Source organism: Chinchilla lanigera, unplaced genomic scaffold (assembly GCF_000276665.1).
Source record: "Chinchilla lanigera isolate Chin_1 unplaced genomic scaffold, ChiLan1.0 scaffold00083, whole genome shotgun sequence".
In the NCBI taxonomy this organism is placed as follows: domain Eukaryota; kingdom Metazoa; phylum Chordata; class Mammalia; order Rodentia; family Chinchillidae; genus Chinchilla; species Chinchilla lanigera.
Genome location: NW_004955484.1, coordinates 6,852,959 through 6,879,250, shown reverse-complemented (window position 1 = coordinate 6,879,250; position 26,292 = coordinate 6,852,959). Strand labels below are relative to the sequence as shown.

Sequence of the window (26,292 nt, the reverse complement as noted above, 5' to 3'; positions counted from 1 at the left end):
AAATCCGAACACTTAACCCTCTAAGTCTGCAGAGGGGAAGGATTTCGGAGGTAGAGAGTCTCAGGAGAGCCGCTGTGCGGTGTCGGGTTCTGCTGTCAGCCGTGTGCCAGGCAGTACCACCTCACTTTCTGGCCCTGCAGCTTTCCGAGCATGGGGTGCTTCCAGCTTCAGTTTCCAGTGGGTGCTTGCGTTTTCCTTTCCTTCCCTCTCCGTCTGGGCATGGAGCTCGTCATTTGTCATCACTAGGGCTACTTTATTTTCTGCTTTGACTTGAAGTCAAATGAAGTTAGGAAGCGAAACGTGGACTTCTTGACTTAAAAAAATAAACAGCATTTTATTGGGGAGATGATGGAAATTTTCATACTGTTAGAGAAAATTTCAAGTATGTGCAAAATAGAATAGTATAATGAGCCCTCACATGCTTAACACTCAGTTTCAGGAGTTATCAACGATTTGTGGCCAGTTTTGTTTCATTTGTATGAGAGGGTGGCTCACTATAGTGGCGTGTGGACAAAACCTGGCCCTTTACTTGTTTCTATAAATAAAGTTTTATTGGAACACTTCCACCCTTATTTGTTTACTTTTGTTTTATGACATTGGGATGAAACCTAGGCCCTTACGCATGCTAGGCAAGTGCTCTACCACTGAGCCACATCCCTAGCCCTGCTCCTGGGGACACCCATGGGGCATGTGGGGTGAGGCAGACCTGGAGGTCAGCTGAAAGTCTGTGCAGGGTGTGATTGGATTCCTGTGCCAGGTGTGTATGCTCAAACACACACACACACACACACACACACACACACACACACAGGACTGCTGGTGACCTTGAGAAGCTCTTCAGAGAGCAGGATCAGACTTGGAGACACAAGACATAGAGGTAGAAAGAGACAAGCTGGAAAAAGGGCATGAATGAGGATATTGTACCCAACCCTTAGGACAAAGATTGCCAGGTTTGGTTTGGTTTTGCTGGAGAAAGTGACCATCTAAAGGAAACTAACTACAGATTGTCATATTTGGGGACCTTCTAATGAGATAGTTTAGCATCTTCCTGCGAAGCCATAGTCAGCAGGCCCACCTGAGCACACAGGCAGCGTGCCAGCCGCTCACCTTTAAAGGTGGGTAATATTGCAACCATGCACTAATAAAGGAAAAATGTGAATGAACAGCAAAAGAACAGCAGCCAGAAAAGGAGGGGGAGTTGGTGAAAACAATTGCGGGAGTTGGGAATAAAGAACTTCAGAAAACAAACTAAATTATAATTAATATCCTCAGCTGGGCATGGTGGCACATGCCTATAATCCCAGCACTTGAGAGGCTGAGGCAGGAGGATCACTATGAGTTCGATACCAACTTGGACTGCATAGTGAGTTCAAAGCTAGCCTGAGCTATATAGCAAGACTATTTCATTCATTCATTCACTCATTCATTCATAAATAAATAAATACATAAATCAAATCAGTCAATCCCCAAAGACTTGGGAAGAAATAGTAGCTCTAACATGAAAGAACAGAGCAAAAGGATAGGAAATGATCAAAAAACAAAATAAAATGGAGAAAAAAGTTGCAGAAGTAAAGTATATATAGTGTCTGCATTTCAGGGGCCCACCTGGAAGCCCACCTCAGGGAATTTCAGTGCCAAGAGAAGCTCTCGGAAACTCCCAGAGGGAGAAAACACGGCACACAGAAATGTTTGGGATGCAGGAGTACCACAGCAGCTGAAGAGTGAGACCGTCACAGCTCTGATGAACAAAGATTTCCTCCCTGGAAATCAACTTTTAAATCATCTTTAATTAATTAATTAATTAATTAATTAATTTTCTTTTTGTCTTTTTGAGACAAGTCTCGCTGTGCAGTTCAGGCTGGCGTTGAGCTCACTTTGTAGCCCAGGCTGGCCTTGAACTCACAGTGATCCTCCTGCCTCAGCCTCCTGAGTTGCTGGGATTACAGGCATGTGCCACCACGCCTGACATCTTTTATTAATTTAAACATTCAAATATGAGGGTAGAAATAAAGGTGTCTTCAGATACGCTGAGTTTCAAAAAATAACTTTAGTGCCTCCTTTCTCAGAAGCTACTAGGTGATTAATTCTGCCAAATGAGAGGAAGCCGAGAGGGAAGAAGGCACAGGGTGCGGGGGACCCAGGAGAGGCCGTGGGACATCATGAGAGCAGTGGTGACGTGGACGGGCACCTGGCCATGTTAGAGGAAGGGTACAGGGGAGGATGGCCAAGGGATTAGTGCCACGGGAAGGCTTCTTGTCCTGGCAGAGAAGCAAGTCACAAAAACTGCTGTCGAAGCTGATTTAAATAATGAAGGCGTTTATTGGCTCACGAACTGGAAATTCTAGGTAGAAGTCCTGATTGCAGGTGCTCAGCAGTGTTCCCAAGGAGCTGCCTGTCTCCTCAGCTCCTGCCCTGCCAACCACTGGTCACCTTCATGCTGAATTTGAATCTGGAGGTCAAATAGCCATAGATTCTTAAAGACCCAACAAAAGGAAACAAGGCAATTCTTACCTTTCTAAACAAACAAAGCCCAACACGTTTTACAGATAGGAAACGTGTTTATTATAGTATCCTCCATCATCATAATACAAACCCTGAATCTAATGGAGATTTTCTTCTGTGTTGGAGGAAGAGGGGAGGAGATGGCAGTCTATGTGTTGGGGGTTAACATAACCGGCTTCCTAGGGGGAAGCCCATGAGTAACACGGACTGGGGCACAAGTGAAGAATAATGTAGTAGACATGTTATTTAGAGCAGTGCAGCAGGAGATGACTGGTTTTTGTTTCTTTTCTGTCTCTTTTTCTTCTTTTCTTTCTTTTTTTTTTTTTTAGACAGTTTATAGTACAGGCTGGTCTTGAACTCACTATGTGGCTCAGGCTGGCCTCAAACTCATGGCAATCCTCCTGCCTCAGCCTCCAGAGTGCGGGGATTACAGGTGTGCACCACCGTGTCTGGCATCTGTCTTTCTTTATATCTCTTGTAGTCCGTACATTTGAAAGCTATATATACATGATTTCTTTGATAATAAATGAAAACTACGAGTTTAGAGAAATTATAAGACATTTGTTGTGAATCTTGAATGCTGACTAAAGGATTCTGGCTTAAGGGCAGCAGAAATCAGCAGGAGAGTTTGAGCAGTTTAGTGTGGTCTCCACTGGCCTTTTATGGTCCGGAGCAGAGCGGGGAGGTCAGGTTGGGGATCAATGCGGTAGTCCAAGGGGTGGGTGATACAGATCTGGATGTAGAAGTGGAGATTTAAGATGGACAGATAACAGAAACCAAAGAAGAGCTCAGGCTGAGTGCTAGCCTGGTGTCAGTGGGGATGGCGGTGGCACCTGCTTGCATTCCTGGGAGAAGTGACAGAGGTCGGGAAGGACTCAGTTTGGGGAGAGAGCTGTGGGTGTAGTTGAATGCAAAGTGCAGGTTCTGAAGGTAAAACGGTCTGGTTACAGCCAGACACAATCTGGGGGCCCGGCCAAGGGATCTGGGAACTGCTGAAGGGGAAGCCACTTTTAGGGAGGCCTTGAATTTTTAAAGGACCCTTGAAAAGGTGGCTTAGAAAGAATCAGCTGGGGGTGGGCATGGTGGCGCATGCCTGTAATCCCAGCACTTGGGAGGCTGAGGCAGGAGGATCGCTGCGAGTTCAAGGCCAGCCTGGGCTACAAAGTGCGCTCAAAGCCAGCCCAAACTATGCAGTGAAACCCTGTCTCAAAAAGATCCCCTGCAAAAAATCAGCTGGGAGGTTAACTCAGGACCTGAGGGCAGCTGCAGACCTAGGTCAGTCGTCCCGTCAGCAGGAGACGGCGGAGTGGCGAGGACAGAGCGGCAGGGCCGTGTGATGTATCCGCTTCGCTTCCCTTTGCAGCAGCTTAGCCTGTGTTCTTCAGCTGCTCTCTCTTTTGTTTCCACGCCCACCACTTTTCAAACTTACAAAGGAAAATTTCAGGCATGTACCACATTTGATAGAATAGCACAGCCAGTCCCTGGTAACGCTCTTGTTTGTCTCATTTGATCTCCTGCTTTTCAGGGGAGCGACTGATGGATTTTAAAGAACACCCCAGACATCATACTCTTTTGATCCATAAATATGGCATGTATGTCTCTAACATGAGGTTAAAAATACAGAGCCTATCCAGTAAAATTACTAACATTTCCTTATGTCGTATCATACCCAGTCAGAGCCCGTGGTCCCCGATTGTCTTAAAAATGCTTTTATTCCTCATTTGTTTGAATCGTATCCAGTGCTTTTGGCTGGTAGATGTTTTAAATCTCTCTTGACCTATAATTTTCCCTGCCTTTTCTTATTTTTATCCGACCATTTATTTTTTGAAGAACCTGGGCATTTTGTCTTATAGAATTTCTTTCTTTCTTTTTATTTTTGTTTATGTTTTTTGAGACAGGGTCTTGCTATGTAGTTCAGGCTGGCCTTGAGCTCACTTTGTAGCCCATGCTGGCCTTGAACTCACGACGATCCTCTTGCCTCAGCCTCCCAAGCCTCAGCGTGCACCACCATACCTAGCCCGCATCTTCATGGGCCGCCACACCTGGCTGTAGAGTGTCTTACGTTTAAGATGAGGCTGCTTGTGACCTTGTGGCTGTATGACATGTTCTATCCTGTGTCTTTCCTGGAAGCTGGGAACTAGACATGGAGGCTGATTTGATTGGGATTGACTTCAACACTGAAGTAAAACCTGTACACAGTGAGACACATTTTCCGGAGTGCTTAGTCACTAAGTTTTTACAAATAACCTTCACTCATGCCACCCACACCTATCAGATGTAGAACACTTCCACCATCCTAGAAAATTTTCCTTTCTACTTTCTTTCTATCGCTTTCCCCCTGTGTATGTGGAAATCAAGTTACTGCACCTACCAAGCACAGCTGAGGGTTAATACCTTCTGTTCCAGCCCTACCTTGCCAGGATGGGTATGTGTGTGTGTGTGTGTGTGTGTGTGTGTGTGTGTGTGTGTGTGTGTGTTTGTGTTAGGACCAACTTTGGAAAAATTGCTTCCTCACCAAAAATAACAGAGTCCTCCTATTGTGTGGATCAACTCTTCTCATGACCATGCAGCCTGTTTTGGGTGGTGCCTTATGTCACTTGCAAGTAACAAAAATTGGTGTCCAAATTGGCTTAAATAATAAAGGAAACGTATTGGGTCATGTAACTGAAAATTAATTAGCTATAAATCCTGATTTCAAGTGAAGCCCGATCTAGTGACTCTCTAGTATTACCAAGGGGCTGGCTTCTCTTCATTTTCTGCTCCGCCATCCCCTGGTCAGCTTCGTGCTGTACTTAGGTCCAAACTGGTAGCCGGTCCCGGGGCCGTGTGCTCGCCCGCTGGTACCCAGGAAGGATGCAAGGCTATATTTTTCCCTAGCATTCCTAGCAAAAGTCCTGACGGTCACCCTGATTGTCCCAGATGAATCCTATGCCCACTCCCGGTCTCGTCAGTCATCAGTGCGGGGTTTGGGGTTGGACTCAGCTTCCCAGAACTGCATGGATCCCCGAGATGGAAATCAGGAGCCAGCGGTGGGGAGGGTGGGCCACTGGCGAGGCAGCCACAGATGTCCACCGTCCTCTCTGAGCCCCGGAAGCCCTGTGACTGGCCCCGCCTGGCTGTGCCCCGCTGGAGGAGCCGAGCTCCTGTGTCCCTTTCCTGGGCCCCTCCTGGCCAGCCATCCTGAGATTTCTTCCTGCATTTGGGGGTGGGGTGCCGACTGTATTCATTCTGAGCTTAATGTCTGCAGCTGGGAAAAGCGCACAGACCCCCGAGGGAGGTTTTACTACGTGGACCACAACACGCGGACCACCACCTGGCAGCGCCCCACCGCCGAGTACGTGCGGAACTACGAGCAGTGGCAGTCGCAGCGCAGTCAGCTGCAGGGAGCCATGCAGCACTTCAGCCAAAGATTCCTCTACCAGGTGAGAGGGGCGGCCGCCGCACCCTCTGCGGACCCGCGTGGGGGGCAGGGCAAGCGCGGCCAGGGCCGCCAGTGCTCCGACCCTGGAGATTTTACTCATCACAGTGAAATTCCTCAAATTCCGGTGTTTCTGAGTAACTCCGTGTCCAGCCTCTGAAACTGTGTTTCCTGTCTTTCTTCCAAGACTGGCTTTCTTTTCTGCCCTCTGCGTTCAAGTCCGATTTCCTGACTTGAAGCCCAAAGATCAGCTTTGACTTTGTCCGCTCGTCACCTCTCTGGATCACAGCCGTCACCCAGTTCTTCCCTCGTCTCTTGCTACTATGGTGTTTCTTAAATTAATATATGTTTGCGATATGTAGTGCATGTACTTGTCACAGAGTGTTGACGCATACGCATCTTGAAGCTTGATGCTTTTTATGTCTCTCCTCCCCTGCTTCCTGCATTGTTCCTTTTGATCTTCACTAGCTAACAGTCTCAAGGATGAAGGACCTATAAAAGCTCATCTAGATTCGGGGTTGGCAAACAAAAGCCCAGGGGCCAAACCAGGCCACCACTTGGCTTTGTAAATAAAACTTTATTGAAACACAGGCCTGCTGGTAGTTTGTGAGTTAAAAGTAGCTCTTTTCATGCTACCAGAGTAGGTCTTTTTTTTGCTACGTAGCCCAAGTTGGGTTTGAATTTGTGATCCCCCTGCCTCAGGCTTCTGAGTGCTGGGATTATAGGCATGTGGGTGATGTCCGCTTTTCCTGTGCCCTCTCCCATCTGAGATGCCAGGGCAGCCTCTGTGTCACTGTCCCTGCTGGCTGTCCTGGCCCAGTCCATGCTGGCTGTTCCTATCACAGCCACCTTTCAGATATTTCTGTCGCTGCATCCCTTTCCTGGCCCAGGCGTTCTATGTCACTACCTACTGAATAATGCTTAAACTTCCTAGTCCAGAATTGAGGTTGCTCTGGTCCCTAGTTAACTGTCTTAACCGTGTCCCATACACTGTCCCTTTCAGAACGCCCCCCCAGCCCCACCTCCTGGAGTCTCTGACTTGCTGGAGCCTCCACCAGGGACCTGGAGCTACAGGAGCCCAGCCACAAGGCTCCTCAGTAGAGACAAGCAGGGTCCAGAGTTGCCTTGATTATATTTCTTGGGGCACCTCAAGCACAAAGGTTGGGTATGGGGTCACACCAGCATAAGATGGGGCCTTGTATTGCAGGTTGGAAGTGCTTGGAGCTGGACCACAGCTTTAATCACCATGTTTAACCTTATTTCTATTTGAAATGAATTTTAAGCCCACAACCCATTTCTAAATTGGATAGTATCCTAGTTAGATGCTCAGAAAATCCTTAATTCCATTTAATTAAGTAGCAGTCATAGCTGGGCATGGTGGCACATGCCTGTGATTCTAGCCTGTAGGAGGCTGAGGCAGGAGGATTGCAATTCTGAGGGTAACCTAGACTGTGTAATGAGCCCAAGACCAGCCTGCATTTTATAGTGAAATCCTTTCTCCAAAAAAAGTAGTAGTCATTTTTCATCCTTGCCTTTCTTTTTGGCTCTTTCCCTGTTCCTCCGAAGCAGGTGTTCTGTTATCAACCACAAGTCATAGTAGCATCTCCCTTACCTAGCTTGCCTCTTCTGTAGGGTTGACTGCTCATCGGAAAGTGGGGAAGCTGAGGAGGATCCCACTTCCTTCAAAAAGATGAACAGAAGATGTGTTTGTTTCATGAAGTTGCCTTCGAGGTTACCTGATGTCCATGCCTGTCTGCAGCCCATGCCTTGGTGGTTTTACCCAGTCCAGGGTGGTATCATGTCCTTATGCCACCCTGCCCACCCCACAGCATGCCTGGTATCTAGTTCTTCTGTGTTTCAAACATTGTATAGGAGCTGATCCTTCTCTGCATTTTGAAGATTGTCCCTCGTGAGCCGGGGCCCAAAGACTTTGCCTACCATTTTTTGGGGTGGACTTGGTTCCAAAACGGAGGATCGGGATTTATCTTTCTCTGACCTGTCCTTTGCTGTAGAGACAGGACACAGCTTAGGGGTTTTACCTCTCTGGTTGTCCAACTTCTCTAATTAAAAAAATAACCCGTTAAGGGAATCTTTTAGTCCTGTGGTATGCACCATGTAGTTCCTATAGGTCGACTGACATGTTCAGTGTCCAAATGGGAAGTCACAGGTTCTGGCCTCCTGTCCACTTGTTCTTTTTGGAGCCTTCTTTCCCTTTTTCCTGTTTCTCTCATTTTAGCAGCGCTATTCCAAGCTTACAGAGGTATGACTTTGGCTTGGAGGGTTCCCTAGAAGTAAAAACTTAAGCACAAAAAGATTCATTCTGCGTGCTCTAAGATGGTTTTCTCAGCACAGATGGCAGATTCTGCATGGCGAAGGGGTTACCTTTCTCCGAGAAACAAGTCTCATACGGGAAAATACGGCGGGAATCCTTTTTTGGTCTGCTCTCAATGTCTCTCTGTTGCTTTTCCTCCCCCACTGGATTTGGTTCTCCCTCTGTATGCTGTGGTGCCATGTCCTGGTTACAAGTAAGAAGGGTTGCTTTCATACATTTATTTCGGGGTTTGGCCTTGGCCCAGGGTTTGACTCGGAAGACTTAAGAGCTGATACTGTACTGGCGACTTCCCCGCCTTCTCCTCTTGCTGGGCTTAAACTGAGACCTTGTTCTTCGCTGCACCACACAGAACATGAAATACAGTCCGAAATGGGAGTCCAGGGAATCCCAGGCGGTGGGCCCCTGTTACTCCTTCCCACCCTGCCGCCCTCACACCTTCCCTACTTTCTCTTAGGTTCGTCTTCTCCCTATTTCTGGCAGGTTTTCCTTTCCTCATGCGGAGTGTGCTTCTGTTGTTCATGATCACTGTGTGTGCGCGTGTCTGTCTGTGTGTGTGTTTGTTTCACCCTGCGGTTTTGTTCTTCTGCCCCGTGTTCCTGCCGTGCCCACTGTGGGTGCCAGCACAGTCCTGCACACTGTGCGCCCGTGCCAGGACCTCGCACAGCCCGCTGTTGATGTGGCACGTCTGCCTGTATACCTCTTTGTCCTTCGCTAAGGGCTAAGGAGACAGCGTGGGTCCGCAGGACCAGCTCCAGTCCTTCCGTGGCTCCCAAGCGTGGGCTCCAAATCACACTATCCTGCAGCAGGCCACTCGGTGCCTGCTCCGCACAGACCACCTCACGCTGAGTTCCCAAGCACCCAGCTTTTGTCCTGAGTGCGCCGGGTGCCGGGGGAAGGCGGGAGCGATGCCTGCCTCTCCCTCTGCAACCGTTATGCCCTTCCAGAACCTTTCCTGCTCCCGGCTGTATTTGCTAGACATTCTTTATTTCTGAGTTTGTATCTTAAAATATTACTGGGACTTTGTGTGTCGTCCCCAAGGGACTTAAACTCACATGAGCTCTCTGGCTTGTGGCCTGTACCTCAGATCTCCGACTCAGGGCCATTCAGGAAAATGGTCCGGCCGGGTTTCTCTCCGTTCCTAGTCATAAAGGATGCTGCCTTGTGCCATCGGGTGACCCGTGCACGCCGGGATCTCTTCTGGCTTGATTCTCCTTGCCCTGTGTGCTTTTTCTGCTCTCTTCCCTGTGATACTTTGGGCTAGAAGAGAAGAGGCAGTTGGTTGGTTTGTTGGTGGTGTGGAATTTTTGGCTTTTGGTTTTCTGGCCACGGTGTGCAGCTCGTATTTTTTGTTTCTCCTTAGCTTCCATTTACTTCTTAAGGCTTTTCTTTTCTTATTTTTCAAGTTGTACTATGTACCTCCGGGAAGATATATCCAAAATAGTCAAGTGTTTTTTGCTTTAACTGTAAGAAGTAAAAATCATATGAATGTTTGATGCTGTTAATTCTGATTCTATATGTTGTTTGTGTTATCAATCTCTGGTCTTTCCCTTTCCTATCTGCTGCCTCTTTTCTGCCCTTATTTCCTGGCAGGTTTGGGGGTAAGTGAAGTTCTGCTATGAGGAGGATGGGAAGATACCCCACCTTAACAAAAGAGGGCCGAGACTGTGCGAAGTTAGAGAGACTGAAAAGTAGCTAGTGGCAATAGCCAGTGTGGTGGCATATACCTCTAACCCTAGCGCTGAGGGGGGCTGAGGCAGAATGGTTGCAAGTTCAAGCCCAACCTAGGCAACCTAATGACTTAGCAAGAGTCTGTCTCAAAATAAGAAAGGGGGCTGGGTGTGGTGGTGCATGCCTGTGTTCCCAGCACTCAGGAGGCTGAGGCAGGAGGATCACTGTGAGTTGAAGGCAAGCCTGGGCTACAAAGTGAGTTCAAGGCCAGCTTGAACTACAGAGTAAGACCCTGTCTCAAAAACAAAAAACAAAAAAACAAATCAAAATAAAAAAGGACTGGGAGGCTGGGGATATAAGTGACATAAGCTCCTGCCTGTCAAGTACAAGGTCCTAAGTTCGATTCCTGGTACCAAAAAAAAAAACTTAAAAAAGGACTGGGGATGTAGCTCACAGGCCTTGGGTTCAATTCCCAGTACCAAAAAAAAAAAAAAAAAAAAAAAAAGGAAGGAGCAGTGATTACGAAATGGATGAGAAGTTGTTCATGTGGCACATGCCCAGCTACCTGGGAGGCTGAAGTGAGTTCAAGACAAGCCTGGGCCAAATAGTGACACCCTGTCTCAAAACAAAAAAAAAAAAAAAGAAAGAAAGAAAGGGAAAAGACTGATAAATATTTTTGTTTCAGTTCAGTGCTGTCAATAAAGACCTTTTGGTCTATTGATTTGCACAGCTACGTTAAGAAGGCTTCTGGGTACCAGTTGGTAGCGCCCGGACACTTTATAGATTGTCCACTCCTTTTGACAAGAGGCCTGGAGCAGCAGACACCTGTGTACCAAATGTCTCTCTATCTTTTGAGACAGACTCTTGCGATATAGTTCAGGCTGGTCTTGGACGCACTGTGGTGTGTAGCCCAGGCTGGTCTCCAATTTGTGGCAATCCTCCTGCCTCAGCCTTCTGAGTGCTGTAATTACAGACAAGCACTACCACACCTGGCTTCTTCTTAATTTCTTAACATTACCTTTTACAAAGTCATTGCTACACCTCAGACCTTAGCAGCTCAATGTATTTGGCTTTATTGTCTGAAATAGATGTGTTTTCATGTTAGTTCCTTAGTCTGGTTGCCAAGTGTTTTCATAGTGACCATCTTTATCCATTAGCACGAAGCAAGGCAGGAGGAATCTGGATTTTATGAGACGTCGCACCAGATCACCCGCTACCCCTCCTACACACAAACACACACCAAAATGACTACTGAGACTCGGGGCGATATATTTCAGGAACGGGGCAAATCGGAATTGTGATGCAGGTTGCAGGCACATCCTGGAGACGGGCAGTAACGGGTCCCAGGTCGAGGCCAGCTTTCCCCCACTCTCGCAACTTCATTCTATGGGGTAGGGACCCCCTACTGAAAGGGTCTCTGTCCCATCAAGGAACCTATGGTTCCCAGACTTAAACGTCTTTGTTGGAACTTGCTTGGAAGCAGTGCCCACGTTGCCACCTTAGAAAGAAGGTTCCTCTGTCCCCTGGGGTGGGAGGGCTAGAAAGGGGGCTCGAGGCGGCGGGGCTCCACCAGTGTTTGCTCAGGGCGAGACTGAGCTCCATTCATCCTCCTGCCCGTGTGTGGCTGTCGCCCCCAGACGGGGCCAGCGCGGCAGCCTGAGGTCTGCGTGTAGAACTTGATCCCATAATATAATGATTAAATTCTAGTACGTGAAATAAAAATGCTTTCAGAGTGGGGAAAGAAAAAAGGAGGGAAAGAGCGAGGAGAACAATACTTGTTTTATTTAACCACGAAAACTTTTGACAGCACCCCTTCCGTGAAGGATGTGAGACCTCGCCGTCCCTGCAGCCCTTCCCTGGGGACCTCAAAGCAGAATGAGGTGGGCGGGGGGGTCACTAATGTAAGCAGTGCCCCCGAAGTCCTGGAGCCGGTCCCCCTTCTCGCGCCCCTCTCCCCTTCCCTCTCCACCTGCCCCACCCCCACCCCCCAGACAGGCAGACGCAGAACACTGCGCAAGTTCAGGTTCAGGCAGGGGGAGAATAAAGGTGCTTTGTGAAGGGGAAGGAAAACATTCCTGGGGGAGGTGAGGGGCTTGGGCCTGAATGTGCCCTCAGTCTGGTGGATGCTGCGCCCGGGCGGGCGGCGAGGTGGAGGGAGGAGGCCGGCCCAGCCAGGAAGCCCGGGCGTGGGCAGGGCTTGTGGGAATGATTTCATTGGAAAGGCCTGCGATATTTTTTCCCCTCCCGTGTGTGGTTCTTGGAGAAAGTTGGAGGTGCTGGTGATTTCAGTCGCCTTGGCCGCTGTGAGTGGAGTTGAGCAGTGGCCGTCGGGGAGCTTGCGGGGCAGCCCTGCTGCAAGCCCTCCTGCCCGGCCCGGCCTGGCGCGGCGGCCCTGGCCTCCACAGCCCGGCCGCCTTCCTCTGCGCACCTCTTCTCCTGCCCTTTGCACCCTTCCCAAACCCTCTCGGGTTCTCCGAGCAGAGCTCTTTTTGGGGCTTCTTTTTCTTTCTTTCTTTCTTTTTTCTTTTCTTTTTTTTTGAACAAAGACTTTTGAGAGAAGCCCATGCCACCTAAGGTCCCGCTGCATCCTCTACAAAGTACTAAAACGCGGAAGTGAGTTGTTTGCATTTTAATTTTCACTGATGGATGTATTTTTAACCGGTGGCTTTTTTTTAACCTCTGTTTACTTCTGTGTTTCTTCCATGTAGTCTTCGAGCACCGCGACTGACCATGACCCCCTGGGCCCCCTCCCCCCCGGCTGGGGTAAGTACCGAGTTCTGCCTCTGCGCCCTCCGCCTTCCGGGCAAGAGCTTCTCCCATGTGTCTCCCCTTACCCGCAGCCCCGTGCCACCTCCTAGGGCGCACCCTCTGGGGACGCCCAGCCCGCAGTGGACGTGGCGAGCTGGCAGACTGAGGGAGTAACTGCGCTGCACTGTGCCGTGGTAGCGGTCACAGCTACAGCGGGAGGACTGTGGCCCTAAGGAAGAGGTCCCCGAGGTGCTGTGTGACTGTTGGGTGCAGGTCCTCAGTGGCACCCTGTCACTAAGATACCTAGACCCTGTCTGGTTTCCAGACGGACTTGCTTCAAGTCTCTGGCTCTCTGGTTGGAAGGAGCCACCTTAACGAACCTTTCTTTGCAGCTGAGATGTTGGAGGACTCCAGCCTGATCTTGGCTAATGGCAGCCACATTTTTATTTGTGACACAGCTTTGAAAGAGGCCGGAGGGAAGCTGAGCATTGAGCCTTGGGGCGTGATTCTAAAAGTGTGGCCCTGCTGCCGTAGCCTTGTGCTGGGTCCTCTGTGCTGTTAGTAGCGGGCTCGTACCGCCTCCAAGCCCTCGGTGTGACACCCAGAGCCGGTTAAGGCATGGACCTCCATGACTTAGGAGAGATCGAGGGCTTCATAGCTATTCTAGGAAGGGGCGGCCATGCAAAATGGGGTCATCAGTGATGGTGAGACCGGATGTGCTTTACAGCGCTCTGAGCTGGCAGCGCTTGGGTCAGCCCTGCAAAGGCCCTGAGAGCCAGGAGGGCGGTTTTCACAGGAGTCAGTGGGTATTTGGTTTAATGTATAGGTTGGGTACATGTGGCTTGGTGGTGTTTACAGATGGCGTTGACCCTGGGCGAGGTGCACCCCCCACAGAGGGGCGAAGCGCTGCTGGGAAGCTGACAGTGGTAGGATGGGCATGGCCTGGAGGAGCCCAGCTCTCGGGTTGGGTCCCCTGAGACAGACCCAGCCGCTCCCTGGGAGACAAGGAAGAGATTCTATCACTCCCTGCTGCACGGGATCTCAGTCAGTTACCACTGTGCTCGAGTGCTAGGGGGACCTGTCCTTCTAGTGGGAGATGCAGGTAGTGAGGCTTCCGTGGATGTACTGATTTTCAGCTCAGCTAGGCAATCCTGGTGTGCCCAGGTGACCTGCCTGGCTCCCTGGACTGTAGTAAAATCATTGGTATCTAAGGGGTTGGCAGCAGGTCAAGGTTGAGAGAGTAACTCTTGGGATCCTTACACAGGCAGGAAAGGTACATCAGTGACCTGGAGCCCAGGACCAGGAGTATTTCTGGCTCTGTAGAGGCAGGCAGTGTGGCCCAGTCAAGTGAGTTTATTTCTATAGCAGTTTGGATAAATAATGGTCACCAGTAAGAGCAGCTATAGAGACCTGAAAACTGCTCCCCCATACTAAATGGGAAAGTACTTGAGGAAGGAATAGAGGAGACACAGTCAAAGTCAGCGCTGTTGACCAGTCACAAAACTAGTCCAGAAGTGAGAAAAAGCACATTCTGGCCACAGGCCGGGGAACCTTCCTAACTGCAGTCTTCTGGGCTTGGCGTTGGCATCCCAGGAGTGCAGCAGGGGTCACCGCCTCCCCAGGGACGGTGAGATTGGACAGAAAGAGCCGCCAGAGCAAACAGGAGTGGCATCGATGGCGAGCCTGCTGGTGTCGCTCCTGCCCTCAGTTCCCAGGTCCCTTTCTGCCATGCCATGGGAGACTCCATGGCTGTCCCCACGCACAGGCCTGCCCTGGGCATGTGACGAATGCCCTCGGGTCCTCTTGCTCCTGGAGGTGCAGCAGTGCTCCCTGAGGGACTCACCCCTCCCCGCCCCCCACGGTCACACCCCTTGGGCACTCAGTGGGACCCTGAGAAACGCTGCACTGTAGCAGTGCCAGGGGCGATGGCCCGGCCTCAGACCGGCCGGGCAGATCCCCAGCGCAGGGTTGGTCTTGGCTCTGGCCCTCGGCAGAGCAGTTCCCAGCAGCAGCTCCTTGCCTGGGAGGAGCCGTCTCTTGGGAGTCTCAGGGTGTCTGCCTTCTGCTACTGGTCACACATCTGGCCTCGGGGTGGTCGCTCCATACCAGAGTCAGCCACCTCCTGTTCGTTCTCTTCTTTTGTTTATATTTTATTTTCTTATCTTCCCAGCTTTTTTGAAGTGTGATTGACAGTGTCCTGCGCTTACAAAATCGCAGTTGTGTAATAGATAGCAGGTCAGTCAGTCAGAGGCAGGAGCTCGCTGTGGTGATGAGGGCTGGTCTGCCCCGTGCGGCCCCCTTCTCAGTTCGGGGTGCCCTGCTTGTTGTTTCTTTAACTGCACCCTGTTGTTGCAAGAGACAGAGAGCCGTTAGCGTCGTTTGTTTCCGGGATGGAAACAGCTCGGCAGGTTCAGGGACTGCCTGGGAAAGGTGGCCTCCTTGGTGTTGGGGGCTCCCCCAGTTTCCCTCCACCCACCTGGAGCTGATGGCTTACTCTCTGTCCCTCCTTCTGGGCGAGGGGGTGGCGGGGGGACCGTGCTGCGCACAGCTGGATGCAGTTACACCCCCGGTCTGGCCTGGCTGTCCTCTGTGCGCTGCGTGGTCCCTTCCCTCTGCCAAGCCAGAGCACAGAAGCTGGGACCGTGTGTGTCCCTCCCTTGCCCCATGACAGCGAAACAGTCCTTGTCCTTCTTTGTAGTGACAGATATGAGTGTGCCAGGCTTTTCCAGCTAACCCTCTCTACTACATTGACCACAGGGTTTGAAATTCGGCCCCAGTACCCAGGAGTCGAGGGAAGGGACTTGGCTGCAGATCTTGGGTCTGATCGCTTTCTCTCCTTTATTTCCCCCATGGCAGAGAAGAGACAGGACAATGGACGGGTGTATTACGTGAACCATAACACACGCACTACCCAGTGGGAGGACCCTCGGACGCAGGGGTAAGGGTTTGGGGTTGGGGGTGGCTCCTGTACAGTTCCAGCGTTGGCCATGGCACCAATGCCAAGGGACTCTTCGCCACGCAGAGTCCCCGAGGTGCTCAGGGTCTGGCGGTGGCCTAATGAGAGTGTGATGGATGGCAGATCCTGAAATAGAGCTTGCGGTGGGTGGAGGGCGGTCCCCCACAGGTGCTGCTGGTCTCCCGGCTGCTTATGCAGGGTGCCCCAACACCGCAAGCCCCAGGGGAGGCAGGGCTGGCGTGCCTGTTGTCCCAGGATAGCTTGTGTCCACTAAGGGCTGGCACTTAGGCTGGGGGACTTCTTTTTGGTCATAGCTTGGGTCCTGCCAGGTGCATATCCTCCAGGTGCCCTGCAAGACTCTGCAGAGCCCGATGAAAGCATAAAAAGAGCAGCAGCAGAGGCCCACAAGGTGGGGCCCGCCCTGAACCCCTTCCTTGTGTTTCCAGGATGATCCAGGAACCAGCTCTGCCCCCCGGATGGGAGATGAAGTACACCAGCGAGGGGGTGCGGTACTTTGTGGACCACAATACCCGCACTACCACCTTTAAAGACCCTCGCCCGGGGTTTGAGTCCGGGTAAGATTCCCACAGGCCACAGCGGTGTCAGCAGCACCGCCAGGCTGTCCTGGGCAGGGGCTCTGAGGGTGCTGCGGATGTGTGGTGCTGTCCACTGCCCTCTAGTGGCCGACGATGTTGCCTTAGAGGGCTGGGGAGGCGGGGGTGAGCCTCTTCATCCAGAACAGCATAGTAATATTTCCCTGAAAGCAAGAAGTCCAGCATTGTTTCAAGTTTTTCTCTTGACTTTTTAAAGCTCTTAGTGGCAGTCATTTCCCTTCTTTTAAGCCTTATTTTATTCAACTTTAAATGCAAAAAACATTAGCTTTCCCTAGGTGTAAATAGCAAAGACAGGGGCTTCCTTTTTTGAAAAACTGCACGGATTCCAGAACATCTTTGTTCCCAGGACAAAGCAAGGCTCCCCTGGTGCCTATGACCGGAGCTTTCGGTGGAAGTATCACCAGTTCCGGTTCCTGTGCCATGTGAGTTCTGGTTCCGGGGCTCCCGGGGAGGTGGGGTTGTTCAGTGAGTTCCACCTGATGTCTTGACCCTGTGCAGGCATTGGGAAGCAGCAAGATGCCTGTCTGACCCTGAACTGGGACAGGGAGGCCTGTTTGTCCAGACAGGAGGCCCCAGCGAGCGGATACTCTGTGAGGCCCTCATTTGAAGTTCCGTTCTTTTCTTCACAGTCAAATGCCCTGCCCAGCCACGTGAAGATCAGCGTTTCCAGGCAGACGCTCTTTGAGGATTCTTTCCAGCAGGTTAGAGTATAATCATGGTGCCAGGATCAGGGGCAGGGCAGGCAGGGTCCCTCCTTCCCACTCTGTCCCCTGACATATGTTCTGTGAAACCCACCCTGCGGAGCTTCCCAGGCAGGGGCCTCGGTGACCATGTCTGCTGGCCAGCGGGCCTTGGCGCCCCCTGGCCTCCACCCTGCCTGCTGCCCTGTGGAAAGGGCAGGCTGGCCAGACACTGTGTCTCCCCAGATCATGAACATGAAGCCCTACGACCTGCGCCGCCGGCTCTACATCATCATGCGTGGTGAGGAGGGCCTGGACTATGGAGGGATCGCCAGGTGAGCTCGGCTTCCCGAAGGCTGTGCTGTCCCCGCTGCACGCCATGGCCACAGGGCCGCTCCTCCATGTGCGCGCTCATTGCCAGAGCCCTCCTCCTCTTCAGGAGGGGCGCAGACAGGGTGTTCAAAACATCAGACCTCTCTGGCCAGTGCCAGAGGTTGCTGGAGCAGGGAAGGCATCAAGCCTTCAGTTGCTGGGCCACGGGGAGGCCGGACCCTCCTGGGGTGGGGGACAGCAAGGCTCAGGACGTGGCGCTTACCCATCCACGTCGTCATTACAGTACTCTCCCAACCGGTCCAGCTGCATCCGTGGGCGCTGGCCACGTAAGTGCCCCTTAAAGTTGACCCTAGGCTTCTCTTTGTCCCCATGCAGCCAGGGCAGGCGAAGGCAGGTGTCTCAGAGCAGGTAGAAGCTGGGTCGTAGTCAGGGGCCCTGATCTGTACTTAGCTGCATGTCTTGTGCACAGGTCAGTACAATTAAAACGGCTAAAGTGACCCTAGCAAGAGCGCAGAGCACCGCCTTGCCTTGGCCCAGTCACCTACAGAAGGTAGCAGGGTGTCTGTGCGACAGGGCAGAAGGGCCCTGCAGAGAGGAGCACCTTGGCCGTGGGGCCTGCTCAGACCGCTGACCTCTCGTGGTGTGGGGATGTCTTCTCACCTGGTGTGGGGCTAACCCGCTTCTGGTCTTCTGTTTGCTCATGGTGTTGCCTTCTGTGTTGGCCTCCTGTGGACGGATTGTTCTTTTTCCGTGGTGACCCCCTCTCCAGGCTGTGCTTGGTGGGCTTCTGGTGTGGCTCCCGCCCTGTGTGTCTCTCTCTGTGTCCTGCCAGTGGTTTTACCCTATGGTAGGTTACATCATGCTGTTCTACCACAGGGTAGAACCACGGACAGGATACCGGGGCACCCTCTGCATCGAAGGACTCCTCGTCTGCTCAGCCACAAAGAGCCCAGCAGCCAGGGACTGGCCCCCTCGGGATGTCCCCCTGCCAGTTTAGCTCAAGCCTGAAAGGACTCTGGATTCTAGCCTGTGGCTTGTGCCTTGCATGCAAATAGACGCCATGGCTTGGGTGTTGGTTCAGACGAGTGCATGGAAAAAGATGTCTGGGGTAAGGGGTGGGCAAAGTGCAGGGAAAGTGAGATGCTTGCGCTGTAGCGGGTGGGAGTGAGTTCACAATCTGGAGGCCGCCGGGGTCACAGAGTTCTCATGGTTTTGGAGCTGGGCACCTGTTACCACAGATTCGCAGTCTGCTGCCCACTCAGGACGGAAGCAGGGTGGTTGGTCTCACGCAGCACTTCGGCGGAAAAGCTGTTGTAGTAAATGTGCGCATCCATGTTACCTGAACACAGTGCCCTTGTGCAGTGCACGGTCCCCGCAGTCATTCATGGTGGCCCAGGGCCCCACGGGAAGCTCTGAACACTGTGACCCAGAGTCCTAGGATGCGCCACACGGAGCTGACGGGCACACATGCAGGTTTTCCTCAGCGCCATCCCCAGGTGCCCTTGTGCTGGTTCACCCTGGGTGTGAGCCAGGCTGGCTCCCCGACCAGCTGGAGAGACAGGTCAGCCCGGGCACGGGTCACCGGGGCTTTAGCTCCTGAGCCTGTGACTCCAGACTACCCAAGCCACTCGGCAGAGCCGCGAGTGCCATGTGGGTGTGCGGGGGGTGCATCGTCCCCTTTCTTCTCTCCTTGCCCCTAGAGAGTGGTTCTTCCTCCTGTCCCACGAGGTGCTCAACCCCATGTACTGCTTGTTTGAGTACGCCGGGAAGAACAACTACTGCCTGCAGATCAACCCCGCCTCCTCCATCAACCCCGACCACCTCACCTACTTCCGCTTCATTGGCAGGTTCATCGCCATGGTAAGGGCTCCCGGGTCCCCAGTGCCAGGGGCACCCGTCTCCTCCTTCTCCTCTTCTTCGTCCAGTGAGGTATGAGGGGCTTTGCTGAGACCTCCAGATGGGGCAGCGCCTTCTCTCTGGGCCTGCCCACCTCTTCCTCACAGAGCTTCTAAGAATGAAAAGCTGCAGGGAGCCGTGCGGAACCCCAGGCTTCCTCCGGGGTGCTCGAGGGTGTCTTGCGCTGATAGGGGTACGATTTGTCAGGTGGAACCCTGGGCCGCGGACTTGACTTAGTGTCAGTGTGCACTCTCGGGTGGCACTGGGACGGTGGCTGAGTAAAGCTACAGCTGCCTGCATGCTGCCTGTCTCTGGAAGGCGCCACTCTCTGTCACAAGCCATGGGTGGGAGCTCCGGCTGAGACCCTCAGGCTTTCAGGAAGGGACTTGGAATCCCCATGGGCTTAGAACAGGACCCCAGCAGATGGGCTGGCATGGTCGGGGCATCCGTCCTGAGGAGGGGCCCACACATCTATTTAGCTAGAAATAGGGACCCCTTGTGGCCGTGACGAGGGGCTGTGCCATGTCCCCTGTGGAGTCCTCTGCAAGTGGGGACCCAGCTCTGAGCAGAGGAGCTGGCTGGAAACTTCAGTGCTGTGAGCCCTGCCCTGCTCCCCTCTGGAGGGCCTGGGGTCCCGAAGGGTCTGAGACTAAATATGGTCTTTGGTTTGTCTAGAAGTTCTTGGCCAAGGTAGTGGCTCTGAAAGTGGGCACATTCGTCCCAGGTCTAGAGACCCGCCTGGGCCAGCAGCTGACGGGACAGACCCATGAAACCCTAGACTATTACTCACTGCTGGCCGCCAGCTCGCGCCCTCCACGGCGTCTGCATTATTTTTGGCCGCCTCTGCCAGCAGCTTGGAGCCCCAGTGAGTCAGGGCTGCCACCTGGACTGTTCTGAGCAAGTCTTCCCTGCGAGCGTGGCGCAGGCCTCTGCTAGAGCGGAGCGGCCTGGCGGGGAGCGTCCCTGTAGCTGCAGGGCCAGATGAGATTCCCCTCCGACTCCAAGCCAGGACGAAGAACTCCTTTCCCAGACTCTGCCTAGGGCCCCCGAGGCAGCTGCAGCTCAGGCTCGGTCAGGGAGGGAAGAAGGAGCAGCGGCCTTTGACACAACACCCAGTGCCTGCCCCGGATGCTGTCCCAAAGCGCTTAGCCAGGCCTTCCCTCCTCAGGCTCTGTACCACGGGAAGTTCATCGACACGGGCTTCACCCTCCCTTTCTACAAGCGGATGCTCAACAAGAGACCCACACTGAAAGACCTGGAATCCATCGACCCTGAGTTCTACAACTCCATCCTCTGGATCAAGTGAGTCCCTTGCGTGCCCTGCAAGCGGGGCTTCTGGCTGGGTCGTGGGCACCGTGGCCTTGTGTGACTCCACTGTCCCGCCCCGCCTAGGGCTATGGTGACGGGCAGCTCCTCCGGGCCAGTTCCCCCCTTGCCCCTGGAGATGTCCCGAGCCACCGTTCGGGAGCCTAGGTCACCGATGAGGCCTTGGTGCCCTGGGGGTGCTAAAAGCGAGGAGTGGGGCAGGACCGAGGGAGACATTGCCAAGGTGGACATCTTGCCCCCCAGAGAGAACAACCTAGAAGAGTGTGGCCTGGAGCTGTTCTTCATCCAGGACATGGAGATCCTGGGCAAGGTGACGACCCACGAGCTGAAGGAGGGCGGCGAGAGCATCCGTGTCACAGAGGAGAACAAGGAAGAGTACATCATGTGAGCCGGGGGCGGGGGCGGACCCGGTGGGTTGCAGAGAAGGGGTTTTCTGCTCTGGTCTGGGGTCCCCTCACTGGCCAGGTCCCCACTTGGGGCCCGTAGGTCTCTGTGTGGTGCAGAAACCTCTCAGTTGGGCCTGCCTGGGTGGGCGGCCTGTGTCTGGTGCCGTGATGGCAACGGGGTAGGGGAGCCGGAGCGCCAGGTCCGTCGTTAGCAGCTCCGGGCTGGTCTTCTTCCATGCGGGAGACTTCCTGCCTCCTGGGAATTCCATTTGAAGAGGCGTTGTCGCCGCCTCTCCTGGCTGAGAGTTTGTGTGTCCCGAGTGTGTAAATCCGCCACCCCGTGTGTGCGGCTGGGCAAACCTCCCCGCGTGTTCCGCAGGCCTTGGTGCAACCCTTAATCTCCATACTCGCGCACATCGGCAGTTCCGTGAGTGGTGGGGGAGGGGCAGTGCGAGTTCAAAGACGCAGTATCGTGGGGTCACCGAGAGGTTTTCAGGGCCTTGCTCTGGGGCCTTCTGTGCACTGATCTAGGTGTGCCGGAAGGTGCCAATGTCGCCCCCTGGGCGGGCAGGCTGCTTGCGTCTGGGCAGGGTGCCGGCTCCAGCAGTGGCTGGTCTTTGGCTTTAGGCTGCTGACTGATTGGCGCTTCACCCGTGGCGTGGAAGAGCAGACCAAAGCCTTCCTGGATGGCTTCAATGAGGTGGCCCCGCTGGAGTGGCTGCGCTACTTTGATGAGAAAGAGCTAGAGGTGAGTGCTGAGGGTTGGGACCCTGAGCCCTGCCTCTGGTGCGCTCCAGCTCTGATGTGCTCCTGTGCACCCAGAGAAACCCCCTAACCGAACCCCAGACTCCAGCAGAATGGAGGTGAAGGGCAGATGGTCTTCTTCAGGGTCTTCAGCCTTCACTCTCCCTGGCCACTTGTGTTGAGAGAGCAGGGACTTGTGTCCCCCTACCAGTAAAACTTCCAGCCGGGGATTTAGCTCAGTGGCATAAGCACCTGCCTGGCAAGCGCAAGGTCCTGAGTTCTGTTCCCGGTACAAAAAAAAAAGTAGTAAAACTTCCAGCAGAAATAGCCAGTTGAAGAGCTTTGGAGTATTTCGCCTGGTAGCCAGTGGCTAAGGGATCACAGGGGCCAAGGCCTGGCCCAGAAAAGAGCTGGCGCTGGGTCACTGACACCCCTGACACCTTCCTCCCTGTAGCTCATGCTGTGCGGCATGCAGGAGATCGACATGAGTGACTGGCAGAAGAACACTATCTACCGGCACTACACCAAGAACAGCAAACAGATCCAGTGGTTCTGGCAGGTGGGTGCTGGGTCCTGTCCCTGCTGAGCTGGGGCCAGGCATCTTGGCAGGGACCTTTTCACAGCCACTCTAAGGAAACGGGACCTGATCAGACCTCAGGTTTAAGGATCCTTCCCCTTTGAAACGCCTTGCCTTCCCCACCTTGCAGAAGGAGATGATGAACCCAGCCGCGGGGAGAACTGAAGCTGGACTGTGACAGGAGGTTGTCAGTGGTCAGCCTGGGGCCGGCTGGTGGGGGCCAGGGGGTCTGCCGGCAAGAGGAACAGGTGCCACTGGCCCTCTGATTTCCCTCCACCAGCTGGGACGGGAATGCGGGCATTGGCTCCAGAAAAACAGAATGAGCTTGTCACCTAGGGTTCAGTGACCCAATTCCTTTATATTTGCGTGGGTTCCACTATTATTATGAAGTATAGCATATACAAAAAAAAAACTATATCAGATATCCTTAGTGTATATGCATATGAATTTTTTGGTGGTGGTGAGATTCATATAAAATGCAACTCACCATCATAAATATTTTAAGATATACAATCCGGCAGCTTCCGGTACCTTCACAGTGTTGTGGGCCTATCCCGCTAATCTCAGAACATTTCATCTCCCCAAGAAGAAACCCCCCTGAGACCAAGAGGTGCCCCATGCCGGGCACAGGTGTTCTACAGACACCGCCTCTTGGAGGAAGCATGGCTGAGCTCTCCTGGCTGTCTGGTTGTCGCTGTCTGCCCGGCATGGTTTTGTGTCCCCCGCCCAGAGCGGGCCCCGCTGGCCTGCAGCAGTTAAGGTGAAGCACCGGGCTGGGTGGGTCTCCGGACTGTGCCTTGTGGCCTTCCAGGTGGTGAAGGAGATGGACAATGAGAAGAGGATCCGGCTGCTGCAGTTCGTTACCGGCACCTGCCGCCTGCCTGTCGGGGGATTTGCCGAGCTCATCGGTGCGTTTTTCTCTATCCCGCTGGTGCCCTGGCTGGGGTGAGGGTCCTGCTTTGGGAAAGCCGGCCCTGCTGACAAGGTGCCTGTACCTTGGATAACAGGGAGCAACGGACCACAGAAGTTCTGCATTGATAAGGTTGGCAAGGAAACCTGGCTGCCCCGAAGCCACACCTGGTGAGCAGGCTGCTTGGGTGGGAGGTGGTGGAGCCTCCAGGAACAATGAGCTCCTTACGGCACAGTGCCCGTGGCAACTTCAGGGCCTTGCTCTGACAGCATTTGCGGGGCTCTGGGGTGTTGGGGTGGAGAGGTGGGGCCGGGTCGAGTCTGCCTCTGCCTCAGGCCTCTAACCTCTCTGCTCCTGTTCCTCTGGGCAAGAGCTGCTACCCCAAGTGCCCGCACCCGGCGCGCCCTCGGCGCTGTTCCCTGTGCTAACTCCCCGAGGGTCCAGGAGCCTGCAGGGCTAAGCCCGACGCAGAGGTCCCCGGGCCCTGGGCTGGGTCTGGCCTGGCAGCGTGTTGCTCCTGGAGCTGTGGGCTCCCAGCCATTGAGCTCCTTGGGCCCTTTGTGACCACTCCTCTGGCTTCCCCTCTCCACAGCTTCAACCGTCTGGATCTCCCACCCTATAAGAGCTACGAACAGCTGAAAGAGAAGCTGCTGTATGCTATCGAGGAGACGGAGGGCTTTGGACAGGAGTAACTGAGGCCGCCCCTCCCGAGCCCCCCAGCGCACATGTAGTCCCGAGTCCTCCCTGTCTGAGCGCGCACTGGCCGCAAGGCCCTCAGGAGGTCCCTACGGATGGTGCCCCTGCCTGGGACCACAGCGTCGTCCCCTGGTGGCAGAAGAAGTTCCCTCCTACCTGCAGGTGGCCGTCTGGAATAAAGCCCCGAGTCACCTTGGCCCCATCACCCTTGCAAAGTCCAAGGGTGACCCTCTCTCTGCAAAACTCTCCCCTCCCCTTGGACCAACCCGGGTGCGCGTGAGTGTGCGAGGGAAGGTGCCTGTCCCAAAGCGTGCAGCAGCAGCCCGGGCCTCACGTCCTAGCGAGAGGAGGAAAGCAGTCACTTGTGGTGGCTGCTGTGGACTGAGAGAGCCCGGAGGTCTGTGTGAGACACGGCTCTGAGGAGGCTGGGTGGCAGGGACCCGGGCCCCAGCTTGTCCCTTCTCCGCAGACAAAGGGTTGGACAAGCCACTTGCCTGGGGGTCAGTGGGCAGGAAACAGTAAACTCCCTCAGAGTTGTCCTTTTACATAAACTTGAAGCCTTCTGTGTAGGGTTGCTTTTTGTTTGCTTTTGGTGTGCTGCTGCCACTTTCTATGGAGGAGGTGGAGCCCCAGGGGTCCCAGGGCCATGGGAGACCCGGCCTTGTTGGCGCAAGAGTTTCCCAAACAGCTGCCTCTCTCAGGAACCCGCTCAGCAGTCTCGCGCTCAGGCAGGCCTGACCCAGCCGCTCAGTTGCCCAGTGGCCAAGTCCCTGAGCTTGACGCAGAGGAAGGGCTTGGTGTCCTGAGCGCCACTCCCAGCCTGCGCCTTCCTAGGGAAGAGTTCCTTTGCTAGATAGCGCCCCTGGGGGCCGCTGGGAGCAGCAGCGGAGTCTGACTGCTCCTCCCTGGCAGCCCTAGAGATCCAGGTGGCCATTAGTCCCCTCCGTAGAATGGCACATATCCTGGCCAGCTGAGCGTGCTCGCTTTGCATAGATGCCAGGCTTTCTCTGCACCCAGGGCCTGATGCCACTGAAAACCAGTGCCGAGCTGCTGCACCGGCCTGGCTTGGTTTGTGGATCTCCCGCCAGCCTCCGCCTTGGGCTTTCTGCCGTGGACTGAGGTCTTCCAGGCGTGCAGGCTCCTCCGGATGTTGGGGTAATGGTGGTGGCACACTCCGTAGTCCAGAGCCCCAGCTGCAGACCAGCTTCTGGGGACCCCAGGCTGGCTCTCAGATCCGTCCAGGAGCCTTCAAGGACGGTCTCGCCTTCCCACGTCTCATTCCTCCCGGGTCCGTGGAGGGAGAGCCGTGTCCACCCACGTTGCATGTGCTGACATGCGTGGCCCTGCTCACTGTGGCTTGGCCTTTTCCCCCCTCACAGTCACTTCTGGTACTGCCCAGGACCTGTCCCCACGAAGCCTACTCCAGCAGGTGGGCAGGGGCACAGGCTGCCAGCGAGGCGCAGGAGCATGAGGCTCACGGGTGTTCTCGTGTGTTTGTGTGTGCGTGTGCATACGTGTGTGTACAGCTGAAGTGTCGGTGTGGAACGGCCTGGGATAGCACTGGGCTGGTCCCCGGATTGTTCTGTAACGCCCGCCCCTGCATCGGGAGTGCCAGGTTCTTGTGCAATAAACAGTCGCAGCCGTGGGTGGTGGTCTGTGTGGCTGTGTCCCTGTCCTTCAGGTAACAGGTCTCCCTTGCCAGGATCAACAGAGCGCACACCCCCCGCCCTGCTGGCTGGGAGAAGCCCTGTGCTGGTACCTGACGCAGCTCCACTTGGGGACGGGCAGCCGAGTCCTTGTCCAGGGATCGTGGCTGCAGCCCTGGCTGCTGCCTCCCTGCACTTCAGTGCCCCCTGCCCCTTCAGACGGCTGTCGTGGGAGCGGAGTAGAGAAAGCTGTGGGGTGGGGGGCTTTGGGGAAGGCGTCCTGGAGGGTGTGCATTCAGGGGCAGGTGTGCCCCAGGAGGAGCCAGGGGCTCCCAGATGTCCAAGTACAGTAAAGGCACACAAAGTAGAAGGAAGAAAAGGAAAAAGAGAAGAAGAAAAGGAGAAAGCACCCCAAAGGCTGGTTCAAACACAAGACAAACGAGTGTTAGGCGAGGAACAGAACCGAGGTGGGAAACACAGGGCAGGACTGCAGCCCGCTGCTCCGGAGCCTGGCGGTGGCGCCGAGTTTGCTGCCAGGGCGAGGGGTCTGAGTAAGTGCCAGCGTAGACAGGAGCTGAGGGCCAGCTCCCCCCATTTTTGACATCAGGCCAACCAGCAAACAAAGGCCATCCGCTGCCCTGGGCGTTGGGGCTGTGGCTCTGAGAATGACGGAGAGGAAATTCCCTGGTCTGAACCCATCCCACAGGTTCTGCACTGGGTCTGGGATCTTCTTGGGTCGCCCCACACCAGGGCCCCAAGCTGCTGGTAGAAGATGAGGCTCCGGAGTGTGGGTGCCCAGCAGGAAAGGAGGCAGCTGTGAGGCTCTTAGAAATGAACACAAGGACGAAAGGAACAGCTCT

The 26,292-nt window shown here is 54.1% G+C and overlaps 1 protein-coding gene across 2 annotated transcripts in view; it reads left to right on the top strand.

The window, feature by feature from the left end:
• Positions 1-25,431, top strand: part of Wwp2 (WW domain containing E3 ubiquitin protein ligase 2) — a 113,442-nt gene extending 88,011 nt beyond the window's left edge. For both annotated transcript variants that reach the window (XM_013503940.1, XM_013503941.1), the window contains 15 exons: positions 5,750-5,924; positions 12,629-12,683; positions 15,525-15,606; positions 16,071-16,199; positions 16,585-16,660; positions 16,868-16,939; positions 17,165-17,253; positions 18,952-19,111; positions 20,316-20,449; positions 20,717-20,857; positions 21,487-21,607; positions 22,058-22,162; positions 22,992-23,088; positions 23,188-23,260; positions 23,683-25,431. In XM_013503940.1, coding sequence (XP_013359394.1) covers positions 5,750-5,924; positions 12,629-12,683; positions 15,525-15,606; positions 16,071-16,199; positions 16,585-16,660; positions 16,868-16,939; positions 17,165-17,253; positions 18,952-19,111; positions 20,316-20,449; positions 20,717-20,857; positions 21,487-21,607; positions 22,058-22,162; positions 22,992-23,088; positions 23,188-23,260; positions 23,683-23,782 — 1,609 coding nt within the window. In that variant the 3' untranslated portion in view covers positions 23,783-25,431. The remainder of the gene's footprint in view (positions 1-5,749; positions 5,925-12,628; positions 12,684-15,524; positions 15,607-16,070; positions 16,200-16,584; positions 16,661-16,867; positions 16,940-17,164; positions 17,254-18,951; positions 19,112-20,315; positions 20,450-20,716; positions 20,858-21,486; positions 21,608-22,057; positions 22,163-22,991; positions 23,089-23,187; positions 23,261-23,682) is intronic.
• The last annotated feature ends 861 nt before the right edge of the window (positions 25,432-26,292 follow it).